The sequence below is a fragment of the Epinephelus lanceolatus genome, chromosome 14 (assembly GCF_041903045.1).
Source record: "Epinephelus lanceolatus isolate andai-2023 chromosome 14, ASM4190304v1, whole genome shotgun sequence".
Taxonomy (NCBI): domain Eukaryota; kingdom Metazoa; phylum Chordata; class Actinopteri; order Perciformes; family Serranidae; genus Epinephelus; species Epinephelus lanceolatus.
This window is the reverse complement of record NC_135747.1, coordinates 26,310,886-26,337,041: the sequence shown is the minus strand read 5'-3', so window position 1 is coordinate 26,337,041 and position 26,156 is coordinate 26,310,886. Positions and strand designations below refer to the sequence as shown.

General features: G+C 43.4%; 1 protein-coding gene across 1 annotated transcript in view; it reads right to left on the bottom strand.

The window, feature by feature from the left end:
* The window catches only part of igsf3 (immunoglobulin superfamily, member 3), an 87,044-nt gene that overhangs the window by 45,774 nt on the left and 15,114 nt on the right, over positions 1 to 26,156 (bottom strand). The window contains exon 2 of the mRNA XM_033617357.2: positions 16,769 to 17,149. Coding sequence (XP_033473248.1) covers positions 16,769 to 17,149 — 381 coding nt within the window. The remainder of the gene's footprint in view (positions 1 to 16,768; positions 17,150 to 26,156) is intronic.

Below are 26,156 nucleotides of genomic sequence, written 5' to 3'. Positions count from 1 at the left end.
AGAGATGCATCACACAAATAGGGAAAACCAGAGTTTTCTACATTTCAATAATGCTTACCATACACTAGAAGACTTTGAATCAATTTTTTAAAGACTTAAGTCTAACATCGTCTAAAATCGAAAGACTTTTTGAATCACAAACTATAAGATTTTATGAAGACTGGGGACCTTGCAGGCTTACTATTTGCAAGACTATAACTAGATCCCTTTTGAGATTATTTCCTATCCTGCTCCTGGTGGAAAATATTACTCCCTTTAAGAGATATGACACATTACCACTTCCTTTGGTGTTGACAGTGTTATTGTCAATTGGGCACCAGTATGATCTATAAAGACGAACTGTATTTGTGTACAACCTTTACATTTTGGATTTTGTAGTCTCAACCTGTCACCAGCCTCTGTTGGTTAGCTGCGCAATTTTAGTGGGAGTAAGAGGCGAACCGATTTAGAGATCAAGAATTCTCACTAAAGTAAGTAAGTGGATCAGATACACACCGAATTAGACACAGACACTTGTTCACTCCTCAATTCCACTAGCTTCTCCTCCTTTTCCACAGTCCAAGAGACCCGAGACTTGACTCAGAATCCCCTGTATGTTTACAATCTACCCTGTTTGCTGCTTCTTGTTTGGTGCTGGAGAGAGCACAAGACTATTAACTTATAATAATGGTAAACATGTTTGATTTTGTCTGATTGGCAAGACACAAAAAAGACTGGCTTAAGACAGTTCGACTTGAGTTTTATGACCGCCTCACACCAAACAATCGAGATCACGTGGGTGTGCACTAACTGGGCTAAGACTCATGCTTTTATTCCGATATTAGAAATATGTCTGCGACAGTGAAATTGCTTGAAAAGTTGTCTTCCTTTCTGAGCCAAGTGTGTGCAGAATAAATGGGCTCCTTATACATAATGAATGCATTAACAGTTGTTTATTATCTGGATCACAGATTGGAGTTTATTCTCAATCATATCGCCCCATAGCGTAAACTGCTTGATTCTGAGATGGTAAAAAACAAACTGATGCAAATTAAAACAAATTTGTCCATTATTTGCTTTTTAAATGAGGCTGTATGAGCTGGATGTCTCACACTATCCTACGTCTGATCAAAGAGGCTTCCACACAGTCCTATCATAACACACCACATCCAATCTTCTAAAAATGTGGAGAGAGATAAAATAGAAATAGGGGGGGGGGGGGGGGATACAGAGAAGGGCTCGGAGGATATGAGAGATCTTACAGATGCTGTTAGGAGCTGTGAGGTCCCCTGCTAATGGAACATCAGTCTGAGTGGGTGTGTGGGTGTAAGTGTGTGTCCTGTGCTATAACACAGAGGTCACAATGACTGAGAGGAAAAAGGACTCTTCATTTAATAAAGGGGTCTCTGAAGCATTCTTCCCCGTCTCCTTACATTCTTCTTCAGGCTCTGTCCCATTTTTCTCCTCACAATTTTCTCCCCACTCGAGCTTCCATCTTCAATCCCCCCCTCCCTCTCCATTCCACGCCCCCTCTCTCCACCACATTATCTGGTGAGTTTCTTTTTCGTTCGACAAGTTGCTTGTCAGCACCCAATTATCGCTTATTCTTGTTTTTCCCAGCCTCCTTCCTCCTCCAGCTCGTCCTCTTCATGACTGTCTTAGAACACAGGCTGACACGTTTTATCGAGCAGCTGATCACACTCTAACCAGTCTACATGCCAGTCTGATTATGACCCTATTGCAAGTTTTTTTTTTTTTTTATCCTGAGGGGGGTCATAAAACTAGTAAAGGGAGCAACATCTGCTGTGTGTGTGAGAGGGAGAGAGAAACAGAGCCAGGCCCCTGTGGCTATTACAGCTCATTATACCTAAAGGTAGGAGAGGCACATCAAAATCAAGCCGTCTCTCTCTCTTGCGCTCTTTCTCTCTTGCACACCCACCCACTAGAGCACCCAAACACACACTGATATTCAAGCCTGAGGGGACAGCTGCTCTCTGACACACACAAAGTAGTATAAGTGACTGAGGTACTCCCCTCTGCTCACCCAAACATGTCTTCCAGAGCCGTGACTCAGCTCTACTGGGTCACTGAATCCAACACAGTCCTAAGGGGTGTGCTGCTTATTAACATTATTTTTGTAGAAGAAACAGTGGGTTAATAACGGAGCTTGCTGGCGCAGGATGTGCTGAGCTGCAAAATGCATGAATTCAGAAGACTACTACTTCTAATAATAAAAATAAAGTACTAACAGTAGGGCTGCACCTGACTCAGAATGATGTCAGATGAACCAGACTTGGCTGTTCAATGCCAATATTTGACTGTTCATTCCTTCTATTCCATATAGAGAGTATACACAGAGTTCGGTAGGATGTTAAGGATGACAGCTGCATTTATGCAATATAGTATGGGTCATTCCTAGCATTCGGTGGCATTTGAGTCCCCATGATATAATGTGGTATATTTCGTGTAAAAATTAGGGATGTCCAATCCGAGGATCGGCACCGATCACGTTATTTTTACCAAATCGGAATCGGTAGTAAAAGATCAGAAGAATCAAAACAAAAATGGCCAGGTTTTTCATCTATGTTGTTCATCGAGTTGAGACAACAGGTTCAGCGGCCACCACTTCTCTCTTTATTCCGAGCAACACAGCCACACCTAACGGGCGGAACCTCGCCTACCACAGCACAGCACTACGGCAACTCTGGAGGGACAATTTGTTTACAATTCAGAACTTCTTTACATTTTGGGCTGCTGAACCACTGATAAGCTTTTTGGATACTATTTAAATAAAAAAGAAACCTTATGGGACAACTTGGGTGCATTCTTTTTATTTCTTTCTTAATGCTTTGCGGATCGGACTCGGTATCAGACTCGATTTCAAAATAAAGGACTCGGTATCAGACTCAATTTCAAAATAAAGGACTCGGTATCGGACTCTGTTTCAAAATAAATGGACTTGGTATCGGACTCGGTTTCAAAACAAAGGGCTCGGTATCGGACTCGGTTTCAAAATAAAGGACTCAGTATCAGACTCGGTTTCAAAATAAAGGACTCGGTATCGGATTGGATGCAAAAAAAAAAAAATGTGACTGGGACATCCCCAGTAAAAATGAGCTAATACTTGTTTCTAAAAGCTTGTCTTACATGATTAACCCACTTCTACCATAGAACAGAATGATATGTACGTAGGATTAATTAAATGTGAAATAATTACTGGTGAAAATGCCATGTCCCCAGTCAAGTTTGCTCGACTTCTATTACAAATATAAGTAATAAAAATCAAACATATAAAACATTTTTCATTATTGTTGTATAGCCTTCTTTATAATATTTCTCACCAAATTTTATTTTTCATTATTTAAACATTTTTAATGCTTAGATTTTTTTTTTTTTTTTAAAAAAACATCCACTTTTTAAAACATTTTTAAACATGTTGTGTCCCTGAGTCGACTGTCCCCCCCGTTACTCTGATGCAAGTCCCCTGGACACGAACCCCTGACTATTCTTCTACAGTCACATGACTCATGTGGCAGACATTTTTGGAGGGGAATGCTTGTCTGATGTGGTAAAGCGTAACATGTCCACCCTGTTACATTTAGTCATGGTGGAAATCAATAACTTTTGGTCATTTTGACAATATGGTTGATAACTATGTTAAGCGTTCACGCAATATAGTAAGTTATGCCTCATTTCCGCATAGCTCTGTCTATGTATGCAAGTCAACCACAAGTCCATTCATTGCTATGAGAACCTCTGTGATCGCTGTAAAGCCTTTCAGGGGGCAGCCCTAATTAGTAGCATTATGATTTAAATGAAAATAGAGATACTATATGAATGCATCTAAAGCCCCTTTTAATCAGCCCTCAAAGCTCAACAGTTGTTTTTTTGGACTTATACGCATGGGTCCAGGTTTTCTCATCGGATGACACAAGCAGAGAGGGAGAGGGATAACCAAAGGACAAAGTGGGAGAGGAAAAGAAAAGAAAGATGGGCAGCGAGTGAAGGAGTGGGCTTTGTTATTGCAGCAGGAGAATGGTGACGTGGAGTTAAAAGGCTGAATGCTGCGATAAGAGAGGGATCCGTGGTGAGGAGAAGCTTTCAAATATGAGACGCTGTTTACACAAAGGCAGACGAGGAGGATTTAACACTAACTAAGATGCACGCAGACACACATGGGCGTGCACACACGTGGAATACACAATATGACACAACCTCTCACTGAGGCCCAGCCAGGAAATGAGCCTGAGTGAGTGTGTTGGGAAGATGGAGAGTAAGCGGGAGATTATAAGGCAAGGCGTGAGAGGAGGGGTAGTCTGAAGAGAGGTGGGAGTATGAAAGACAAATCTTCCTAAGAGCATTTGAGAGGAGCTGTGTGCAAAGCTATCGTTGACTGAAATCCTTTAGAGTATCAAAGATTTACTCATCATGCCTAAACACATGAAATATTCCTTCACCCCCCCCCTTCTTTTCCTACATTTCTCTTCTCATCCCCACCAGCTTCAGACCCACTTTCTCCATCGTTTCATCTGTCATACGCTTCCTTTAGCATTTCCCATCTTCCGTCTGCTCCTGTATCCAAATAACATGAATTACAGCAAACACACTGTGCCGAAGAAGAGAGAAATGCATACAGACACCGCCCCTGTGTGTGTCTGTTTGCCTTCTCTATCGCTGCTGTCCTGGAGGTTGTTAGCACATGTGCAGGGTTTTCCTCCGTCTGCCAACATCAGCACAAACACACACCCCAGAGTCATTACCACTTACACACACACACAATAGCACACACAAACACACACATGCCTCCACATGATACCTACCGAACTCTACTGACTACCTACTGTACAGTGCACACATGAATGCACACAGGCACACGAACACACCGTGTGCAATCATTCACATGCGCAACACACCTTCCCACTTGCACACTAGAAACGGCATTTATCAAGTATATTATGATTCTAATATTACTGGAGGTGCAAGTATTAAAACTAATAAGCTCCATCCCTGTGCTGCACTTACTGTCTCTCCCCCTCTCTTTTTTCCCTCTCTATACCCCTTACAGGAGCTCCCACCACCTCCCTTCATCCCTCCATCCGTCGCCCCAGCCCCAGATGGTAAAGCACTGTGACCAATTAAAGACTTCCCTGAGGATAGAACCAGTTATAGCCCCAGCCATCTGACCATTTCTGTGTGTGCGTGAGTGTGTGTGTGCAGATAAACCTTACAAAACATATCACTGTGTTTTAATCAGTGTACAAAGCCTTGTCTTCTGGCCAGTTCCACAAGGCTTCTCCCCTAAAAAGGTACATTGGCGTATGCGTACAGGAATACAGTCCCATCTAAAGCCGCCTGTATTGTGCATAAACACAATGACAAGATCTAGAGTGCCACTTCGTCAGAGCTCATTGCAAGGCTGGGGTTGAGTGGAGCTGAGTGTGGCAGCTGGCCAGAGGTGCAGAGTATTAGCAGGTGTGCGTGTGCTGTGTTGGTGTATGAGAAACTCTGTCTTTGAGGCAGAGAGAGAGAAAAACAAATAGAGTGTAGCTAAGGGAGGTGGGCAGCACTCAATCACCAGGCACCCATCCAGCAGGGCAGCAGATGAGGGAGCAACTGTCTGTCTGAGCTGCCAGCACTGAGGGGAATTAGGCATATGCCAACCCCGCCCCACCCCTCTCATACACACACACACACTATTCCACCCACATCCCAAGGTGGCCACCCTGGCACGGGAGCACAGGTGGCAACATATGTCCGCTGTCTCACCCTAAGTCAACTGAGAGGGAGGGACTGGTCATGCTCTGTCTGTTTGTGTCTGCACATGTGTGTGTCAATACAAAAAGTAGATATATTTGAGTGAGTGTGTGTGTTATTGGATTCTGTACTACAGATTTTAAGATAGCATAACATCCCTGAGACAGAGCTTGAGGGTCATCAGTTTGCTTACCATGTTGCTGCCTCACCAAAACGAGTTAAGCCTCCCAAGCTTCTCCACTTTTACTTTTTACTTCAACACCAGCACTCAAAAAACAGCCTGCGGCTAGCTCTGCAGCCCACACTCAAATCCGTTACATCAGACGTTTTAACTAAACCTCTGTTTCCCATTGCAAATAATGAGGCTGTGATTAGCATGCTAATGAGGTGGGTGCGATGCTAATCTTTAAACTGATATCAGCAGTCCTAACTGACGGGCCGGTGCCGGGAAAAGGGACGAGGAGGTGGTGACTTCTCTGAAGAGTAGCTGGATGTTGTGAGGAGGAGAAGCAGTGCTGCACGTAACAACAGATCTCTGTGGGATTAATGGATATCTGTTGAACCCACGATCATAGCTGGGTGTGGTCTGGTGTTGTCTATGGATGTGCTCCAAAACCCCTCCTACACAGTGTTGGTTTGAGATGAATGGTCGTGGTTTCCGCTCTAATTTAATTTGGCACACAAAACTTTAGCAGCAGGTAAACATAATACCAGCAGCAGGGTAAACAATACAAATAGACACATTTTTCTTGTGGCTAAATCCAAATGAAGAAGGTGCTGAAATGTCCCTGCCCACTCAAAGAAGCTGTAAAAAGATAAAGCTCAAGTTTACTGCAACATTTTCATGATGCGCTGCTGTCTGATTATCAGCCTGTATATATTTAACATCATACTTGCTGTCTCATATGCCTCCTGCTCTTTGTTTAATAGGGTTTCCCCGTCCTTGCTGTCACGTACAATCAGCATGTTGGCACGGCCAAACGGAGTGCAGCTTATGTGCTTGTGACCATAGCCAGCTGCATTGCACAAACACTACATCACTGCCAACCACTAGTTGGCATTGCAAAAAAAAATATTTGCCTGGGTGCAGTTACTATTTAACAATGCCAATTCTCTCCACGCACAGGATACATCACTGAAAAGTGTGGACTTGTCAGCATCTCTAACATATCTATAAGTGCTTGAATAACCCTGACATGAGTGAGGGCATGAGTGCCAATATCTGCGCATGTTCATGTATGAATGTGTGTAAATGGATTCTGAAGGCTGTGTGTGTAGTTGTGTCTGTGTCAAAAGGGGTTATCAGATGTATATCTTGAACCAGGAAAACCTCCTGTCCCACTTGTGCTCAGATAAGGCTTCAAAGCAGCCGCCGACATCAAACAATGTAGCAGCGCGAGTGTCCTGGACCACACTCACAACCATATTAAGTCCTGGAGGCTATTGTACTGCAAGCTCCACTCCTTACTAGCACACATTTTAACAACATGAACACAAACACTCGTTAGCACATTCATTTACATCCATATTCATGCTGAGATTCATATTCAAACTGTGGCTGTGTTCTGTTAATCTCACAGAGAAGAGGCAGCAGGCCCCTGAGGGTTAGCGCTTAGCTAAGCTAATCAAATCAACTAGAGGAACAGTGGCGCATCTTTAGCCCATTATATAAACATTAATAAACATATACACTCAGCACACACAAACACATATGCGCACAGACACACACACACACACACACACACACACACACACGTGTATTTGTTAGCACATTAAATTCTTTCTCATTAGCCTAGCTCAGTAGCGTGGGTGCAGAACTAAATGCAGAGCATCTCTGACATCATTTTCAGAAGGGTACCAACCAAAATTTGCAAGGAAATGTATGCTTGAATGTGTGTCTGTAGGCTACAAGAGCATTTAGATTCATGTTTAATGGTAACAGCTTCCTAATTAGCCCGCCAAACTGCTTAGCAGCAATTTGGGGCAAGATGCCAGGCTAAAACACTATGTGGCCCCCATGCAGCTTCATCCAGAGGTCTACACAGGTCCACTGGGTTCCCAGTATCCAAAACCTGAAACGGGACGTCAGTTGAGCCAGATCTAGGGCTGGTATTGTTTAAAAAAATGATAGTGATACCAAAACCAATAATATAGTTCTTCATTTGATACCTTTTCTTTCTGCTTCACACAGCGATCAACTTTATTCAAAATCACACTGAAAATCAAAGTAAAAAAATGAAATCACAGGCTGATCCAGCTTGTGTGAATTTTATCTCAGCAACTCATAATGTGTCTCAGTCATTTTGTAGAGCTCTGAAAGTGTTCCTCCTGTTCCTTCTCACACAAAGGAGCAGATAGCAGTCCTGCTGTTGGGTTGTTGTCCTTCTATGGACCTGTACAGCTCTCCTCCTGTAACGGCTGGTCTCCTGGTATCTCTTCAATGCTCTTGAGACTGTGCTGGGAGACATAACAAACCCCCTTGCCAGAGAGTGAGAGAGCAAGAGTTCTGTCTGTGGCTACCACATGTAAAACCATTCCCTTTTTGGGGAGTTGTCTTGTTTTTGCCTCTCCATTGTACCTGATGTCACTTTCAATCTCCCATATCATTGGCCTTTTCCTTCTGAGATTGAGTGTCGTTTGACTGGAGAAGTTGTGATACTACTTGGAGTTATTTCGGTCTATACCTTAAAGGTATCAAGTAGCCTACTGATACCCAGCTGTCGTCAGGTCCAAATGGGTAGGGCAGGGTCGGTGATGTTCTGGGGTTCCTGTGTATTTGTGGAGGTCAGATCCATTGGTAGGCTTTCTACAGGTCCTACAAAGACCTGCATTGTAGCTTTATTACTTCATCCTCTGAGTTTGGGAATGTACACAGTTAGCTTGTCCGATATCCAAACTGCTGTCAACCTGAATGTGCCTGTTAATGTTTCCAAGTCGCTGCAAGTAAAGACAACTCAGAATATCAGAGTACCTAATGTCAGAGAGCCAGATGAGATTTGACCATTTAATGATGAGATTACCCATCAGAGGACACATTAGCTGCTCCTACAAACCCTTACATTCACTGCCCCATCTTTGCATACAGCTTTTTGAGGCCCTATGAGGATTAGTGTGAAAAATGAAAAATTCAAACTTGGAATATATTCCTTTTTTTCAGCCGCATTTAAGGCCAAACCCGCTACAGTTTTCTCCAAATAAACTACATATGTACATACAGTATAGTACAGCTTGCCCTGCAGGACTACAAAGTATCCAGGTGTCTGTTTGCCCCTGTTCAACAGCGCTGCTTTATTCACGGTGCTACATGTTCTATTCAGCAGTTGTATTGTCTACCACAGTGATCCACTGGGTTTTTAAAGCCCTCTTCAGTGATGTTCAGTAGAAAGGATGTCTTCCGATGGGAGCACTACAGCACCGTCTCTCTCAGACTCAATTATGGGTGCGACATCTGTCCTGACTGACAGCTCGCTACACTGTGTGACTGCGACTTTGTTTGTGTTTTTTGTGTGTGTGTGTGAATGTGTGTATCTCTGTACGGTGGGTCCGAGTGGCAGTAATGTTATTGAGTAGGAAGCCTTGTTCGCTAAAGTAGATGAGATGTGCAAGGAAATGGCAAGCCAGACACAATGATAAAATCTCTTTCCATTTGGAGTCCTGCCTGGTCCGCAGCTTAGAGCCAGTATGTGCTTACACACGCGCGCACACACGCACACATATACACAAAAGGCAGAGAAGGGAATGTAATAGTAAATGAAACTGAGAGGTGATGGTAAGGCCAAAGAGAGGGGGAACAGAGAAAGCTGGAAGTGTCACTGCAAGGAGAGACGAGGGAGATAAAATGCTCCAGTCACACACAGGCCTCTGCTCCCAATCAATACCACAGACGTAGAAATACAACTTCCCTTGTCTATTCATCTACACATTCTCTCCTTTATTCAGCTTTTCCTCCAGTACATCTGACTATATCTTTCAACAAAAGTCTTCACCCATAAGTTTGCCTCCTCAAAAAACATCTTCATCTCTCTCCTTCCCATCCCTCCTCCTCCTTCTTTATTCAGTCACCGTTTCCCTGCACAATCTTGTCCTATGTACTTCAATCACCCTCATGCTTTCTCTTGTGATAAAGCTCAAAGAGCGGCTGTATTGACAAATCCATATACCTGCATGACCAATGCCAGCTGGGGGCCAAGGCAGGGGGATGAGACTGAATCGGCTCTGGGGCTTTGGACTGATGGACCGAGCAGGATTCAGATGATGAGAGAGACTGGAGGAGAAGAAGGATATGGGGGGCGGAGGGTCCTGGTGTCACCCAGTGTAAAAGATGGAATGCAAGATGACAACTCCACATTCGGTCTATCTCATTAAGTGAAGTAGAGGAGTGCAACTTGGCAGCGCCAGCTCCCTCGTGAAAAGAAAGGCAGGGGAGAGACACAAATCAGACACACATACACACACTCACAGCGCTGAGCTCAGCAGAAGCATGATTCAGCCACTCTTACTCTGTATGTATGTTTAGCAGTGCACAGGCTCAGCTATGCTAGGAAAAATCAACACTGTTCTTTGCCCTCTTTGCAAACAATCACAAACAAAACTGCATTTTGACCTTGGGTAGGCACTGCTTCACATATTTCCAGCTTACGTTAGGGCCACAGTTTCATCAGGTGAATGGATTTTCTCCACTAGAAATGCAAGAAAATAAAATGTAGACCATAAATATAATGAGAATGAAAGTGTGACTGGTGGAAATGTGGTATTTTGCCGCGGTTTGTTCTGAAAATGATTTGCCCAATAGTTTCCTTCTTCCTTAATTGAAATTCCTAGGTCTCATCTCTAGCCTCCTTCCGTCTGTCTCTTTCTTTCCCAGTCTCCTCAATTTGTGCTGGCTAATTGCATTTAGAACTTGCACGACGGTTTGTAACTGCATTAACCTTAGGAGTCACATCAGGCAGAGACTATTTAAAACGCACCCCTATAGCGCCAGTTGTATTGTGGGTAATGCCTCGGGGAGGTGTAACCAATCACATTGGAGTCGAGAGGAAGAGCTCATCATTTATTGGTCACACACTCTATTCAGCATCGCCCCACTACCCATTTCCAATACTGCCACTTCTGTCCCCATTCCTCTCTTTTTCAATTTCCTCATCTCTGCCTTTCGCGCCATCCATCTCACATCCTTTTCTTCAAAACCACTCGCTGCCAAACTTAATTTTTTTAGTGGCACACATCTAAAGATGAACGCTTTCTTCCTTTTTCTTGTCCAGTGGCAGTGAATAACAGAGAGATGCAAGGATGCTTCTGTTTGAAAATTCACCAAGGCTTTGGTTCTCCAGCTCCATTACTACATTACTACAGCACTGGAAATGTATGATGGCTGCCAAATGCGGAGGCTAGGATTTGTATATCTGCCAGTATGGTGACACCTATGGTGCTTTCTAGGACAGTGAGGGTATATGGGAGCTTCATGAGTAAGAGCAGTGTGATACTTGTCTCAGCGAGGGCTTGTTTTTCTGCTAGCTCTTGGACTCACTCACACACAGGCTGGTGCGTAGGATAAGGACAACCATGATGGCCATGTCAGGCTGTTGTCCTTTTCTTCTGCAATCTGATGTGTAGGAGGAAGTCAAACTCACACACAGACACACACACATACACATGCACAAACTAGCAGCCAGAAGCACACACTCAAATGCAACAGACTGAGCTTAGTCAATCTCTAAGATCAGAGTAACTATTGTAACCTTTGGCCTCAAACAGCTTTACAACAACAGGTTAAATGCATGCCTCATGCAGTACTTAACCACAGACAGTGAAGCACAAACAACAACGACTGTTCCAGTAAAAAGACACAATGAAAGAGTACGAGAAATAAAAAAAGAAATAAAGTGGTTTCATTTGAAACATATTCATTTACCAAGAGGGACAATCTTATCTCTGCGTGGGTCACACAGTCGGCATGACTGTGGTGCCACTGCAGCTGGTGAAAGGTTAAAGGATAACGCTGGCACCGTGTTATCTTTTGTGATTGCTATAATCAAAAGACAAAAACAAAACAGGAGTCTGGAATTTATCCAAATGTTTCCTGTAACCACAGCGTACTGTGGCTCATGCCGCGCTGCTTTAGAACTGTCATTCAAAAACATATGGAATACAGAGAAAGTGCCACACTGAGACATTTGTGTGACATTTGAGAGACGTATTCCTTCATTATGATGAACACTTCAAGTCTGGTTTACTCCTCTTAAGATTGTCAGTCTCGTAAAGCAGTGCTGGAGGGTGGGCGATATGGCCCAAATCTTCCATCACCATAATTTTCTACCTTCTCAGGGTATATACTATCATATTGCCCAACTTACTTACCGTACTTGATATCTTTAAAGGTATTGACCAAAATAAAACAGTATCAAGTATCGAAACGTCTCCAGTCAACCTGCATTTGATCCCAGACCATCTCAACTCCCAGCAGCATAGTATAGGTTGCTGCCATCTCCGGAGCCACTTTCCTTGACAAACACTAATTTCAACATGTGCCCGGTTAGCATGAGCTAATGCAGCAGTAGCTAATCTCCAACATCAAGTTGTTAAACAGTCCCAACAAACTTGCTGTTGCTGCCGTCTCTGGAGCCGCTTTCCTTGGTCAGCGGCCAGTTCAGCGTCTGCCTGGTTAGCACAAGCTAACAGCAGCAGTGGCTAACATTCATTTGCCGTCTTATTCACATTATGGGTATCAAATGAAGTGCTCTACTGGTATCATTTCAAAAGGTATTGATACTGGTATCTTAACTTTTAAAAAAATACCCAGCACTACTGTCCAACCTATGTGGAACCAAATCCTCAAGCATGTACTGTAGTGTTTGCCTGACCTGAAGCTACTCTCTAGAGAGCCAAAATGCAATGTTGGGCTACACAGACAAGTTGGTTTTAGGGGCTGTTTGTGTTAAATGTTAAAATTAAGCTGTTTTTCTGTTGACCTAAGTCCAGTATTCACCCTACTTTTGGCTCTGTTTTTGGTCTCCACCAACTCCTGAGGGAAATTTCTTGCTCTTTATCTGCTAAATGCATCCTTATGTTCACCAGCTTGTTGCTAACTTTGTCTGTCTGCTGTTTGTTGCCGAGCAGGTAGCATTCAGTGGGATTTAGAGTTTTTTCAACCGCCTGCAGCTGCTGAAAACAGGGTTGATGAGACCTGTGAGACTGAAGCAAAACAGATCAGCTGTGGGCCTTAAAACCATGTACTGAAATACTCGATGAATTTCTTTAGAGCTGGGGGGAAATGCAGAGTTGGGTAATAATTCTCTGTGGGTTTTGTCACTACAAGATTTTACATCACATGCTGATTAATTCTTAATCTAAAAATATTAGTTATAGACATTTTTAGTATGTGGGCCAATATTTCATTTGCAGGCATCCTTCTTAGCAAGTGAGCCACTCTGTCTTCCCATTCAAAATATTGTAGGAAAATAACACTGGAAATGCCATAACCTTTTCTGTATTAGAAAATAATGATTTTCTTGCATCTCTGTGTCGCCCCCTGATTTAGTGGACATAATCCAGTATTTGTGCCATGATGGTCAATTATTCTTCTCACATGTGTGATATTAGTGCACTGCCTAAGGCAGCATTGGCACTTGGGGGCTGAGCCGAGCTACATTTTCACTTGATTAATCTAAGTTTAGTATCACAGAGGGTAAAAAAAGACACACACACACTTTCAGTCTGCTCATTTTCTTAAAAAAACAAAAGCTTCCACACAAAGAGAAGCAGGGATCATCTTTCCAGGCAATCAACTACATGCACAGGCAGAGTAAGAACAGACAATACAGCACATGAAAACATAGCGTCACAGTATCAGGGAGAACGCTGTCCAGGTGCACTGCAGAAACTGTTCTTCTCCTCAGGCAACGGCTATTAAGTTCCCTGTTAAAACCCCTGCTCTTTGTACAGAGAGGTGACTACAGACGAAACACATCCCTGTGAGTAAGGCTTAATGCAGGACTCAGGACAAAGATTACTGCGTGGCCTTCAATCCCTACAATTAACCCAACCACCCCACCGTCAGACAAACACACTCACACAGACACTTCTTTCTCGTATCCTTCCTCCCCATACTTCTTCCACGGCACTTCCCTGCTTGTTGTTGTCCTTTGACATCACCCTTGAAACACATATTCTCAAAGGCAGCATCAGCAAAGGTATTTTTTATATATACACAATAGAACAAGAGCAAATTAGAGAAAGAGGCCAGGGCTGATAAATGGAGACAGACAGATGACAGAATGAAAGACAGTAGAATAAGGAATAGAAGGGGGATCGAAGGGGGAGGGGAATAAGGACAAGGTATTGTTTGCCCACAACGGTCCAAGGAGGCGTGCAGCTGCTGGGGGGATCACAGAGGGGCTCAAGAGCAAGGCAAAGAAAAGAGGGAAAAGACCCTGCCACGTACCCCTGACCTCTGAAAACTGGGTTAAGAGGTTAGAGACACAGAAAGGCTCAGATAACAGTCCCTCAACACTTCCGCTCACACGCAGCCCTCTCACATGCATTTCTATAAATACTGTGTGCTATCAGCAGTGTTTTTTTTCACAGTGCTCTACGCCTGAGCCCTGCCCCACATTCAGACCATACTGCTCACACTAGAAAAATGCAACAGAGGTCCTAACAACCATGGAACCCATCGGCATCTGACAACAATAAAGCCTCTGGGGGCACCAGCCAGTATTTCAGGAGATTTGATGTAGCCAGTGGATATCTGGGCCAAGACTTCCTCTTATGTGTGCCATTCACTGTTTACAGTTCGATTAGTCACTTGAGACAGGTCCAGACAACATTTTGGCTAATCTCTGTAAACAGATATCTGCATATGAAAGAACATAAATTAGAAAAAAGCTAATAAAAAGCTAAATGGACATAAGATGATAGCCGATTGGAGATTAAATTTCTGCCAATGTGTTCTGCCTCTTCTGCTCTCCACATGGACTGTTCACCTGCAGGCAACCGAAGGCCAATCAAACATGATTGGTCAATATTACTCAGACTCCAAATTGAAACCAGACTGCTTCTGATACAAAAGTCTTGTACCATCGCCAATGGATTCTGCATACAGCACTTCCGCAGATATTTGTTTAGAGATTAGAACCAGATAATAACACTTGTTCAGTGAAAAGCCAAGCCTATTGATCTGCTGAGCGCAGGGTAACCTTTGTTTCTACAGCGTGACCTCACACAGACCCTCAAAGAAAGCATTCCGATATCGGTATTTCTCAGTGCCACTCACTGAATAACCTGGATACAATGGGACACAAATAACTTGAATTTTCATCCAGCAAGCATTTGGTTTGCACGCCCTGAGAGGAAGGTCAGCCATGTCAGGGATAAAGGCATGAAGTTATGAAGGGAATGGAATCTCCATTATGACAGCTGTGTGTTCACTGCTGCGGGCCTGTTGTGTAGATCTGTATACATCTTCGGGAGCGAGATTGAGAAGGAGCCTAAGACGGAAACTAATGCTACTGTTTGAAACAGTCACACATCACGCCAACACACCGGGTGCGTTATTGGAACAGCTCTGGGCAAGGGAAGAATTCAGTAGGTGTGGGATGGAGGTATGTGAGCTTATGTGAGTGTGTGTGTGTGGGAGTGTGTGATTGAGATTGAGAGAGATAGGAGAGAACTTGGTTTTCCCCGGTCAGAACAGGTGGGACTTCGTGTGAAACTGGAGTGCAACACTTCCTCTCATCACACTCCTTCCAAAGAGTGCGCACAGATTATTGTTATTGATTTCTTGTTTGTGACTGTCAGTGGTCTCACTGTGATACAAATAATGCCTTGGTTTTACTTGGTCTTACAGAACTCTAACAAGACACAACACTCGAAGGCCCCAAGGTGAAAATGTTATTGTAAATTTGTTTGGAATATGCAACATCAAGGCACAATATGACTCAAGGCAGGCAGTGAATTTTATTTAATGGCAAGGCCCTGTTTTGTGAAGGGTCCATGTGTCAAAATCTACCTGTCTAATTTTATTGACATAAGCATATATGCTTTGTACACCTAAATAAATGTATGTTTAATCATACTGCACCTTACTAACTGAAGCAAAGCAAACCTAGGGCAGGATAGTATTCCAAAATACGACTCTTGGTTGTTTTTTGGCATTGTTTTTTGGCAAAAGACAATGCCATGTGTAGTGTACCATGTGCACTATGTAGGCTACCTGATGGGTACTTAAAGGCAACAGGATACAAGCAAGATTCACAGAGAGTTTGAGGCAGGCTCCGACTGGCCATCAGGCAATTCTGGCAAATGCCAGATGGGACAGCCCAGCTTGTGGACCGCAAGGCTACAACCAGCAATGTCAGAGATAAAACTGTGGGGGGAGGAATAAAGAAAGTCCTGCCGGCTCTGGCCCACTTAATGTTGGAACGGCCGATCTGATTAGGGTTAACATGGTCACAAAAATGTCAATAGCCTACCTATACTGTAAGGCAGTGTTTCCCAACTGGTCCAGCCACAAGGTTGAGATTTCTCTTTAGTCATTAATTCAAGGTCCATACAATACATTCAGCGTCATACTTGGGTTTGGCTTTGAGTGTACCAATACTCTAAATCCTAGGGGTAGTGGGGAGCAATGGGGCCCGTCCAGAACCAAATTGCCAGGGCCAGATTTTGTTCCCAGTGCAGCCCTTGTGTGAAGGGTCAGCTTTGCCTGGGACCTCATAGCAGGTTAATCTCTTAACTGACATAATCACAGCACTACAAACAAGGTGAGTTATAGAACATTGGCACTAGCACTTTGAATTACTTCCACATTTAAACGGTGCTACTGACCAGTAAACAAGTCATTAAACAACAACCTCTGGCTACTGGTGGCTTTGTTTTTTAACACCTTGAGCAGATATACCACTGATACATTCACAGCTATGTGCGGATTATCACTACACGAGCATCTGTGGTAATAACGTGGTTTATCTGTACACACAAGTTGGTTACCTGTACATCCACTGTGTCTTTATGTGTTTGTGTGTGTTTAGAGACTCACCAGTAAGGTTGGTGCGTGCGCTGTAGGATCCCAGGTAATGCCCGTCTGTGTTGGGTGTGTAACACTCAAACAGACCCTGGTCCTTGGCCTGCACTTTGGTGATGTGAAGCACAGCCGAGTCGCCACTCAGCCTCTCCACATAGATCTCTTTACTGTTGACCCTCTGGGCATAAACCGAGTAGGCATAGTTTGGCTGAGCTGTGCTCATGATGCGGATCTCCCTGTCCGGTGCTGATGGCAGGTACATGGACCACTCAAAGTCCTGTTCCACCCCTTCTTTATAGCCCGTCACGTTGCACAAGATGGTCACATGTGAGCCCTCAGTCCGTACCAGCGGTCCACTTTGCACTGTTACCACTCTCTGAGCCACGGCAACACCAGCTACAAATGGAGATGGGCAGAGAGAGATGGAGAGGGGAAAAAAGAAAAGAGACAGAGGAAGGGGTGGGGGCAGGGAGAGAGGAAAGTAAGAACATGGGTTACAAAACTGCGGTTTAAATATTTAGCATTGGCAGAGTTTATGCACCCCACATCTCCCAGGAAATACTGAAACAGCCGACATGTGCAGCTAAGCAGCCTGGAGAGTGCTTACTGAGGTTGAGGTGTGCAAATGCACACACTGACACACACATCTTTTGAACACCACTAACCACTTGAAACATTCACGGCAAGTCTTTTTAACAGCTGTCGTCCGATCACGCTCGCTGCTATTACACGCACTCATGTGTTAACCCATCACCACATGGACAGCACCGCAGCTACACTACACTGGCGGTAAGAGGCAGCCATCTGGGAGTCAGGGGAGAGGTCAGTGTGAGCAGGTAGAACACAAGTCAGCGGGGCGTGTTAAGTGTGTCATGTGCAGAGGATGGGTATTTTTGAAGTGTATATTAAACACTGTTTTGTCTGATGCATCCATTATTAATAATAATCATACAACAAGAAAGCCAACCAGGCAATCTCATTGGTCGACTAGACTTATAGAACATGATTTGATCACCCCGTTCATAACCTAGAGGTGCGTTTCTCCTCGTGCCAGTGAGTCAATGACATGGCAATACCTCTTAGAAATAGCCCACATGTTAAGTTTGTGGATGTAGTAGCTAAATGTGTCCATGTTGTTTTTTTCAGTGGATATCTTAGTTATAACATGATTGAACTGGCAAGGCAGTGTTGTGTGTGAGGTATTTATTAGTTTGGGAAATCCCAGGATCTCTACAAAGCATTAAGGTTATCTGAAGCTGGCTGGCTGATTCAAAAGAGACTATAAATCGTCTCTGTTGTTAGGTCATTACTAAGGGTAGGAATACTTGCTGGAGTAGTTAACTAGGTTCCATTACATCCGAGTATACTGGTAACTGATTGTTTCCAGTTATTAGTCAGTATTGCTGCGGTGCCTTGGCGCCAATGCGTCATGCCAATGAGGGTGAATCACACCCTCTCCTGTAATATTGCTTAATTACACCAGCACCAATATGCCAGTATCTGCGTTAATGGTGGCTGAAATGTCACAAAAGAATTCAGTACAAAAAAGGCTGAATATGAGTTCATTTAGATAAAGTGTTACCATCACACTCAAAGGTTTCCCCACCAGCAAGCACTGACAGTTTATTTAAGTACAATTTTTTCTCACTCTGTACATATTTTGGTCACAATTACTTTAAAGGTCAAGTGTGTAGGATTTAGGGGCATCTGTTGGCAGAAATGGAATATGATATTCATAACTATGTGTTCGTTAGTTTATAATCACCTGAAAATCAGACGTGTTAGGTCTTTGTTGACTTATGCCCAGTTCAGACCAAAGACCTGCAATGCGCTGTTCTGCAATGCTCTAAAAACCTGCTAGTTCACACCAATGCAACTAGATGAGATTGTGTATCATCGCTATGCAACAACTCTCTGTACTTCTGTTCTGATTTCCAGCTTTTCAGGCTCATTTTGTGGCTGAATATAATTTGTAGCTCCTTAAAGTATGAATTAGGATAGTGATGGTGAGATGCTGGCTGCAGTTGCATTAGTAGTAGTGATGAAAGGGTCAAAAACAAACAAAACGAGCATCAGATGGACTGTACTCATAATAAATATGCCACTATAATATGAATAACAGTCAGTGAGAATGTGTGTGAGTTGGGTGGCAGAGGCACATACAGCAATCAGCAGCAACGACCCACCGTCCAACAGCAAACAAACATGCCGTCTGCGGTCATTTTGACATGACCTGCAGACCTCACTACAAGCCGAATGGCTGTAGAAAAAGGTGACCAGCCTTATATTCTAAAACCAGCCGCAGATGACCAGCTAAGTTGCAGGTGACACCATCAGCCAGCTTGAGTCGAGCTCGGACCGGCCAGTTCACACCGCTGCAACTTGTCTTTGCGACGTTCTAAAACTGTTTCGTCTTGTTGCAAATCATTGGTCTGAACTGGGCTTTAGAATGAGCTGTTTACATGTACATACAGAGTGGGTCCTCTTCCACAGAGCCTGCCATGTTGTTTTTACAGTAGCCCAAAATAGACAAACCAGAGGCTGGCTCTAGTTAGGGCCATTCGCATTTCCGCGTCAGCCACAACACTCAAATGTCAATCAAATCTTAGCATTTTTAAGTCCAAGTTGATACATGTTGTTTTAATTTACACAAATGAAATCCTATTAGGTGCCATTTAATTAACACTGCACTGTAAGAGGTTAGAGCTGCCACCTGAAATAGTTTAAGTAATTTGTCAAATACCTCCCTGTTCTAGGCATGAAATACAAATTCAGTTCAGTCATTTGCTCCCGAAGCATTTTCTTCTCTCTAGATTAGTTTTATGAGGGTCTGCTTGTACCAGCACTGTTTAATTTTTCATTTAAGAGGGTCTATCATTTGCATTTTGTAAATAACAACTAAGGCCATAAGAATCTAAGACGGATAGACTTCAAAACATTGTTTCTTTTATGTTTAAAGGAATAAATTAGCAATCCTCTATTCTCGTACGTCGTTCTTATTCAAACAAAACCTGCACTTAGTGGAGTGAACTATGATGAGCCGTGTACTGAGCACTGTAGCATCTGAGAGACGACTTAACCATTAAACACCTCGTGAAGACTGATTCTGTATGCTGCTTTGTAGCCTATATTTAGGCAGACAGCATATGTGAATCTTGCCTCAACCCCTTGCATTCACACACACACACACACACACACACGCACACACACAAACCAAACTCACACACACACCGCATTCACCATTCAGGGAACAACTACAAACATCCCTCTCATTGGGGCCGGAGACAACAGAGCACTTACACATACCCCCCAAATCCAGACAGAGCGACAAGAGCGCTGTTTCCTGTCTGCACAAGCAACTGGGGATTGCAGCTGTGTGTGTGTGTGTGTGTGTGTGTGTGTCTGAGAGAGAGAGAGAAAAAGAAAGTCTGTAAGATGCTGTGTCTGTGGGCACAATACTTGGCATTAATAATTCACCAGAACAGCTTTTTAACTTCAACATCCTCTCCCCTCTCATAGTAACTTTCTCTTACACTTCCACTACACCCCCACTTTCCATTCACTGTTATTAGTGTGAGTCCATTTACGTCCGCGTATGCGTGTCTATGTACGAGCCTGCTTGACTGTGTGTGTGTCTGGATCTATGTCTTATATTCCTTCCTGCACTTGGAGGAGCTTCAAGTCTTTTGTCTATCGCTCGCTTTTTGAGACACAATCCATTCATAGACTGATAAAATATTTACAAATCTATGATTTCCAACTGAGGTGTGTGGCCTCAGTTGGATGAACTCAGTCAGTGGCATACCAAAGAGAAAATTAAACCAAGTAGCCACTCCTTATGGCTCGATTTCTCCTGAAGGACCCCCACAGGACTCATCGAGATATAAATCAGGGAACTCTACCAACGAATGCCGCAACTTTAAACTTTAGATAGGTCAACGTTGTTCTTAAAGATACGGGGAATAAACAGTTTATTTTGCCAAGTGGTCCAACTATCTGTAAATAAGCTGCCTCTAACTTACAGCTGGAAAATCATATCATTAGTAGTATCATAGCGACAGTACTAATAACAAACACATTTAAAGAATGTTAAGATTACTGTAATATCACCGAACCCTAACAGATATGTCCCTATAGGAATAATTTAGGAATACTATATAAGGCTTGAAATTATAAACTGAGTCAACTGGAGCTCCAAATGTATTCCTTAAGAATTCTGTGCTTATTAATTTTCCACACGCACGCTGCTTACATCATTCATGCAGTGCTGCTGGATAATATGAGGCATACCCTGATGCTGTCTTGACATAAATATAATGGAGATAATTAATAAAAAAGTAAGCACTCAAAGGTTCAATATGCAGTCCTGAACAAAGAGTTGATTGTTGAGTGTCATTCCCAGGTCGTCAAATACTGACAACCTTGGTTTGAACCACCAACCCACTGCGCTGGTATTTGACCTGGAAATAAGACTCAGCAGCCAACTACAGCCCCTATCACACATGCATTGCAAACCTGAAATTATCTGGACATTACCCACAGGAGCTGTATGTGAGAATGGAAATGTCTGAATCAGTTGTATCAGACATGAAACAGACTTTATCCTGGAGATTACATATTAGTTGAGACGGAAAGCATTGTTTTGGGTGGTTTGTCAACTTCGCTGATTATTTTTGCAGCTCACACGGCTTTCTGTAAAATGTCAATCAAAGACGCATTATGAAAATTGATCTTAATTATTCATGAGTGATAAATTTCATCATTATTTTTATTCACCTCCCTGTCAGTGATTGTTTAATTTTATCCTGTGCAGCACTTAGTAAAGTCAGTTTCCACATGAGCGTTATGAATGAATCATTGATCATCCATGTGACATTTAATAATAATAATTGAGATTTTACCATAATGATAGTTTGCAGAAATGTAATTAAGTAGTGCTAAGGATGCTACAAATATCATGCAGCAAAGGGCCACAGGCTGGACTCGAAACCGGGCCGCTGCGGCAACAGCCTTGTACATGGGGTGCCTGCTCTATCCACTAATCCACCGACCCCCCATTTAAGGTCATTTCTACATCCATTTCTGGTGAACTGTGGCTGTGAGAATGTGTCTCACACCTGTGCACCCAGTGGCACAATGATCAAGATTCAGAAAACGGAATCAGGCGTATGTGCGGCTTTATAAATCTGACGAAAAAAATGCATACGCACATTTCTGTCATTGTGCGTACACAGTTTTAGTCATCTACACAGAGTTGAATGCATTTGGCCCCTGGAGTGAAGAAGAAGGGCTATTTGAACAAAGACGGCGACAAAAATGTTGAACTCCAGAGATGCTGCCGATAAGGGTCGACACCAAAATCATCAGACGAGTTCAAGGAACAGCAGGAGACTCTACTGTTTATGACCAAACTGCAAACCAGCTATGTGACCACAGTGTAATCTGTCTCATGTCCTACTTCCTGTGTGCTCTACCCAGGCTCCACCCCTCACCTAAACAAACAGGCAATCCTATTGTGTGTTACATAGGAAAGGGAAACTCCAGACTATGTTCGCAACGTGATTCTCCGCACACTGTCCAGAGTTCATATGAGAAAACGGCTCATCTTCCTCCAGAAGTACATACTGCACCTTTAACAAAATCCATATTTCCCCTAAAAAGATCCCTCCTCATATTTCTGTCAGCAGCTCAGATAAAAATGATTTATTTGTTTTTAGACTTCTGGAAAAGTTAGACTTTGAGAGGTTTCGTCTTATCATCAGCTAATATAGCTGGCACCTTGCCAGTCCTTTACCCACATCTTTGCACATCTCTGTCCACCTGAACATGTTGTCATACCACACTGCTGTAAAACTAAAGGCCATAACCTGCAGAACATTTGGCCGCCAGCATTTAAAAGCCAGTTAGCACAGGAAATCCTTCCACATTGAGCAAACACCAAACACCCTGAGCTAAGATTGACAGAAAGCCTATAGTGAAGTGCGCTGACTGAATCTGGCTGAGCATATTATGGGATGCATTAGGTAAGAGGCAGCCATCCATTCTGACTCAGACTTTGGTTCCCTGTTTTTCTTCACTGTGATGTCAGTGTGCTAATCTGGCGGCACCCGGTCTACCCACATCCAGCTCAGATCAGGTCAGAGCTGTTCCGCTGCATCACTGCTTCTCATGTTGCAGCTACTCATCCAGAACTGCTGGAAACATATTACTCATACATCCCAAAAAACCATACTACTCATACTGTGTTGGTGCACTAAGAGCTTTCCTCCGCACGCCTGTCTCCTGTCATCCTCCTGAAACAAGCTGCCTCCTTACTTCTGATTACTCTCACTCCCTTCCTGCGTGTTTCACCCATCGTCAATCCTTCCCTTCGTCCTGCCCCGCCGCTCTCTCCCTCTCCCTCTCCCTCTCCCTCTCTCTGTATATTCCTGTCTCTTCTCTGTGCCTCGCGGTTCTCTGCATCTTTTCAGGCAGGATTTAAGCAGCTCTGTGAAACTTCAAAGTGCCCATCGCTCTGCAGGCTGTTTAGAAAGGCTGACAATGACATACCAAACCCTGCAGACCTTCAACTGATTGCTCTATTCCACCACCCTTCCACAATAATCCTGCGCCCGCAACCTCCCCCACTTCTTCACCTCTGGCTGCGCTGCCTCGATCGCCGAGTGCCCATATTTGCTCAACAAGGCCTCGGATTTTCTATTATTAACACTCATCTCCATCTCTGCATACCGCGGATGTCTTTCTACCCCTCTCCTCCTCTCGACCTCACCCACTCTGGCTTCCCTCTCCTGTGTCTCATCTCTCATCTTTGCTGCCAGTCGCTTCCCACACAGCTTGTTGACTGGACGCAGGAAACATGCGTCCCATGTCAGATAATGGTGAATGACCACGGACAAGCTCCCTAACTGACCTTGATGTTCGTTGGCTGGAGCAATGGGGGCAGATGACTCCAAACACATAATACACACACACACACATAGACACACACACACACGGAAAGCTGCAAAGAGGATTATGCTAAGTGGAAGTGGGGTTAAATACTAATCCAATCATTTGTGGCCAGTGTCTTATTCTCAGTGGAAACAGCAGGGAGGCCACTAGCATTCATGCCTACCACTCACACCATCACTCGTCTATGACACATGATAATTATACACCAAGAAAGGTGTATAATAAAAACTCTGCAGGGTGGAAGTAACATAGAGGACATTCACAGCGGTGTGGAGATGTGCTAATGTGGCGATTCGAGCTGTCCATCACCTCTTCTCACTGTGTTTTCATTCCTAATCGCACACACACATACATGTATGTACATAAAAAAACAGTTGACTTGTTGGGATGACCTGCCAGCAAAGGGTGGGCAGATACCTTACCTCAAGTGGCAGTACTACCAAAACTAAGTCACTGAGTACTGATAATAGTGACATGGATCCACCTCCATCATCTATATTTCACCCACTTTTATTTCGAGTAGAGAAACTGACTCTGAAAACAATGTTTCTTTCTTATCCTCCAACAAGAGCCTGACATCATATCATGTGCACACTTAGTCATGGATGGATTGCTGAATGGGCCTTTTGGCACAGGCACAGGGGCACAGTGTCAGAAGCCCCCCTGGCCTTTACTTGTAAAATGCTCAATAAACAGGAACGGACTAGAGAGATACTCAAAATGACTACAAAGACATGAAAAGGAAAATTGCAAAGAGACACACAACAGCCGCAAAAGGGTGCAAAACAACTACAAACACACACATAAACAAAACCATAAGACAATGCATAAAGACTACAAATAGATGCAAAATAACAACAAAAGCACTCGACAGTTAAAAAGTCTGTGTCCTCCTATGTAGGAGAGGTGGTGGGGCCTTTTGCACATCTGTACCCAGGGGCCCATTGTCTCATTATCCGCCCATGCACTTAGTACACGTGCTCTACTTTCCCGCTGCTGCTCTGTGCATGCAGTCAGGGGTCACCTCGTTAGTTACGAGAACACAAACACACAATCGCACAGAATGAAAGATGAGCATCATCTGTTAAAACACGCGTGTGTTTGAGTAATTAAAAGGGAGTAGTAAAAAAGAAATGCTTTTTTTTTTGGCAAATTGTTTGGTGGGAATGAGCACTCACAGGCTGCAAATTAATGACGCATTCACACCATAGATCATGACACATCGCTCTGCCTCATGGAATAGAGGACAGGCCACTTCTAAAGGCCCTGAAATCTATTTTTTTTTTCCAATCATCCTCTTGCTTGGAGCGATTATGGTCCTACATAAAACCCAACGTTTTCTGCTGTCGTTAAAACAGCTTTTGTTATTTCACAGGAGAGAGTTCTGTATTTGCGTTTTTCTGTGGGTTCTTTTTACTGGTTTGAAGTCTGCGATGCTCATTCGGTAAAAGGTGATGTCAGGCATTGCAGCAAGATTTATACTGGTGGTTCTCAACCTTTTCCGTGTCAAGGATCCCTAAATACAGTTGAGGAGATAACCATGGAGGAAGTGAAACCTATGGTCAGAATATTCGCTCTTATGATTCTTAGGGTGTTTTTCATCATGCTAACGTTGTCTCCTCGCTTCCCTTACTCAAGTCTTTTCCTACTGTCTTAGCTCCTCCCGGCAAGAATGTGTGAGAGAGATGCAAGGAAGCGACTTTTAGGATACACTTGTGTTTCCTTACTCTAAGTGCCTCCAGAAACCTCCTCTCTCTCCTCGCACCATGTCTCCTCAAGGTGCATTTAAAAGATTGGAAGATCCTCCTGATGGCTGAGAGGGGGTGAATGATTTCCAGGTCACGGGAGGAGAGCACAATTCAGCATGATAAAAGCACTTCTACTCATACTGGGCTTCTATAGTAATTTAATTAGTGAAAACAAACTAATCCCCATTTTTTTCTGGGGACCTCCTTGAACTCTCTCAAGGACCTTTCGGGGTCCCCAGACCCTTGATTGAGAACCAATGATTTACACTGTTAAGAAATTATAAAGCACACCAACACGGTTCTGGTGAAGCAGACTAGCAGAGTTTTTGACTTTTAAACTCTAAATTAATACTTACTAATAATGTTTTCTTTCTGAACTTTAAGTGTTGCTTATCTAGTAATGAATATTTAATGATATGGAGAAATATTTGAAAATGTGAAACCAAATTTTAGGGGCTTTGAAAATAAAACACATCTGTAACTATATCAATACGGCTGCTAATTCTGGCCCTGGCATTACTTAGTTTCAGTTCAAAACCAATTTGTGTGGTATTTCCCACCCCTGATGGTGTGTGAACAGCAAGTCCTTGTCCTCAAACTTTTCCACAAAAACTTTCGGGGAAAGTTGAAGAGCGGGGGAACTAAAGCAACACCAGCCGGTGAAATATGAATTAATTACGAACATGCTTGCGAGACATTAAAAA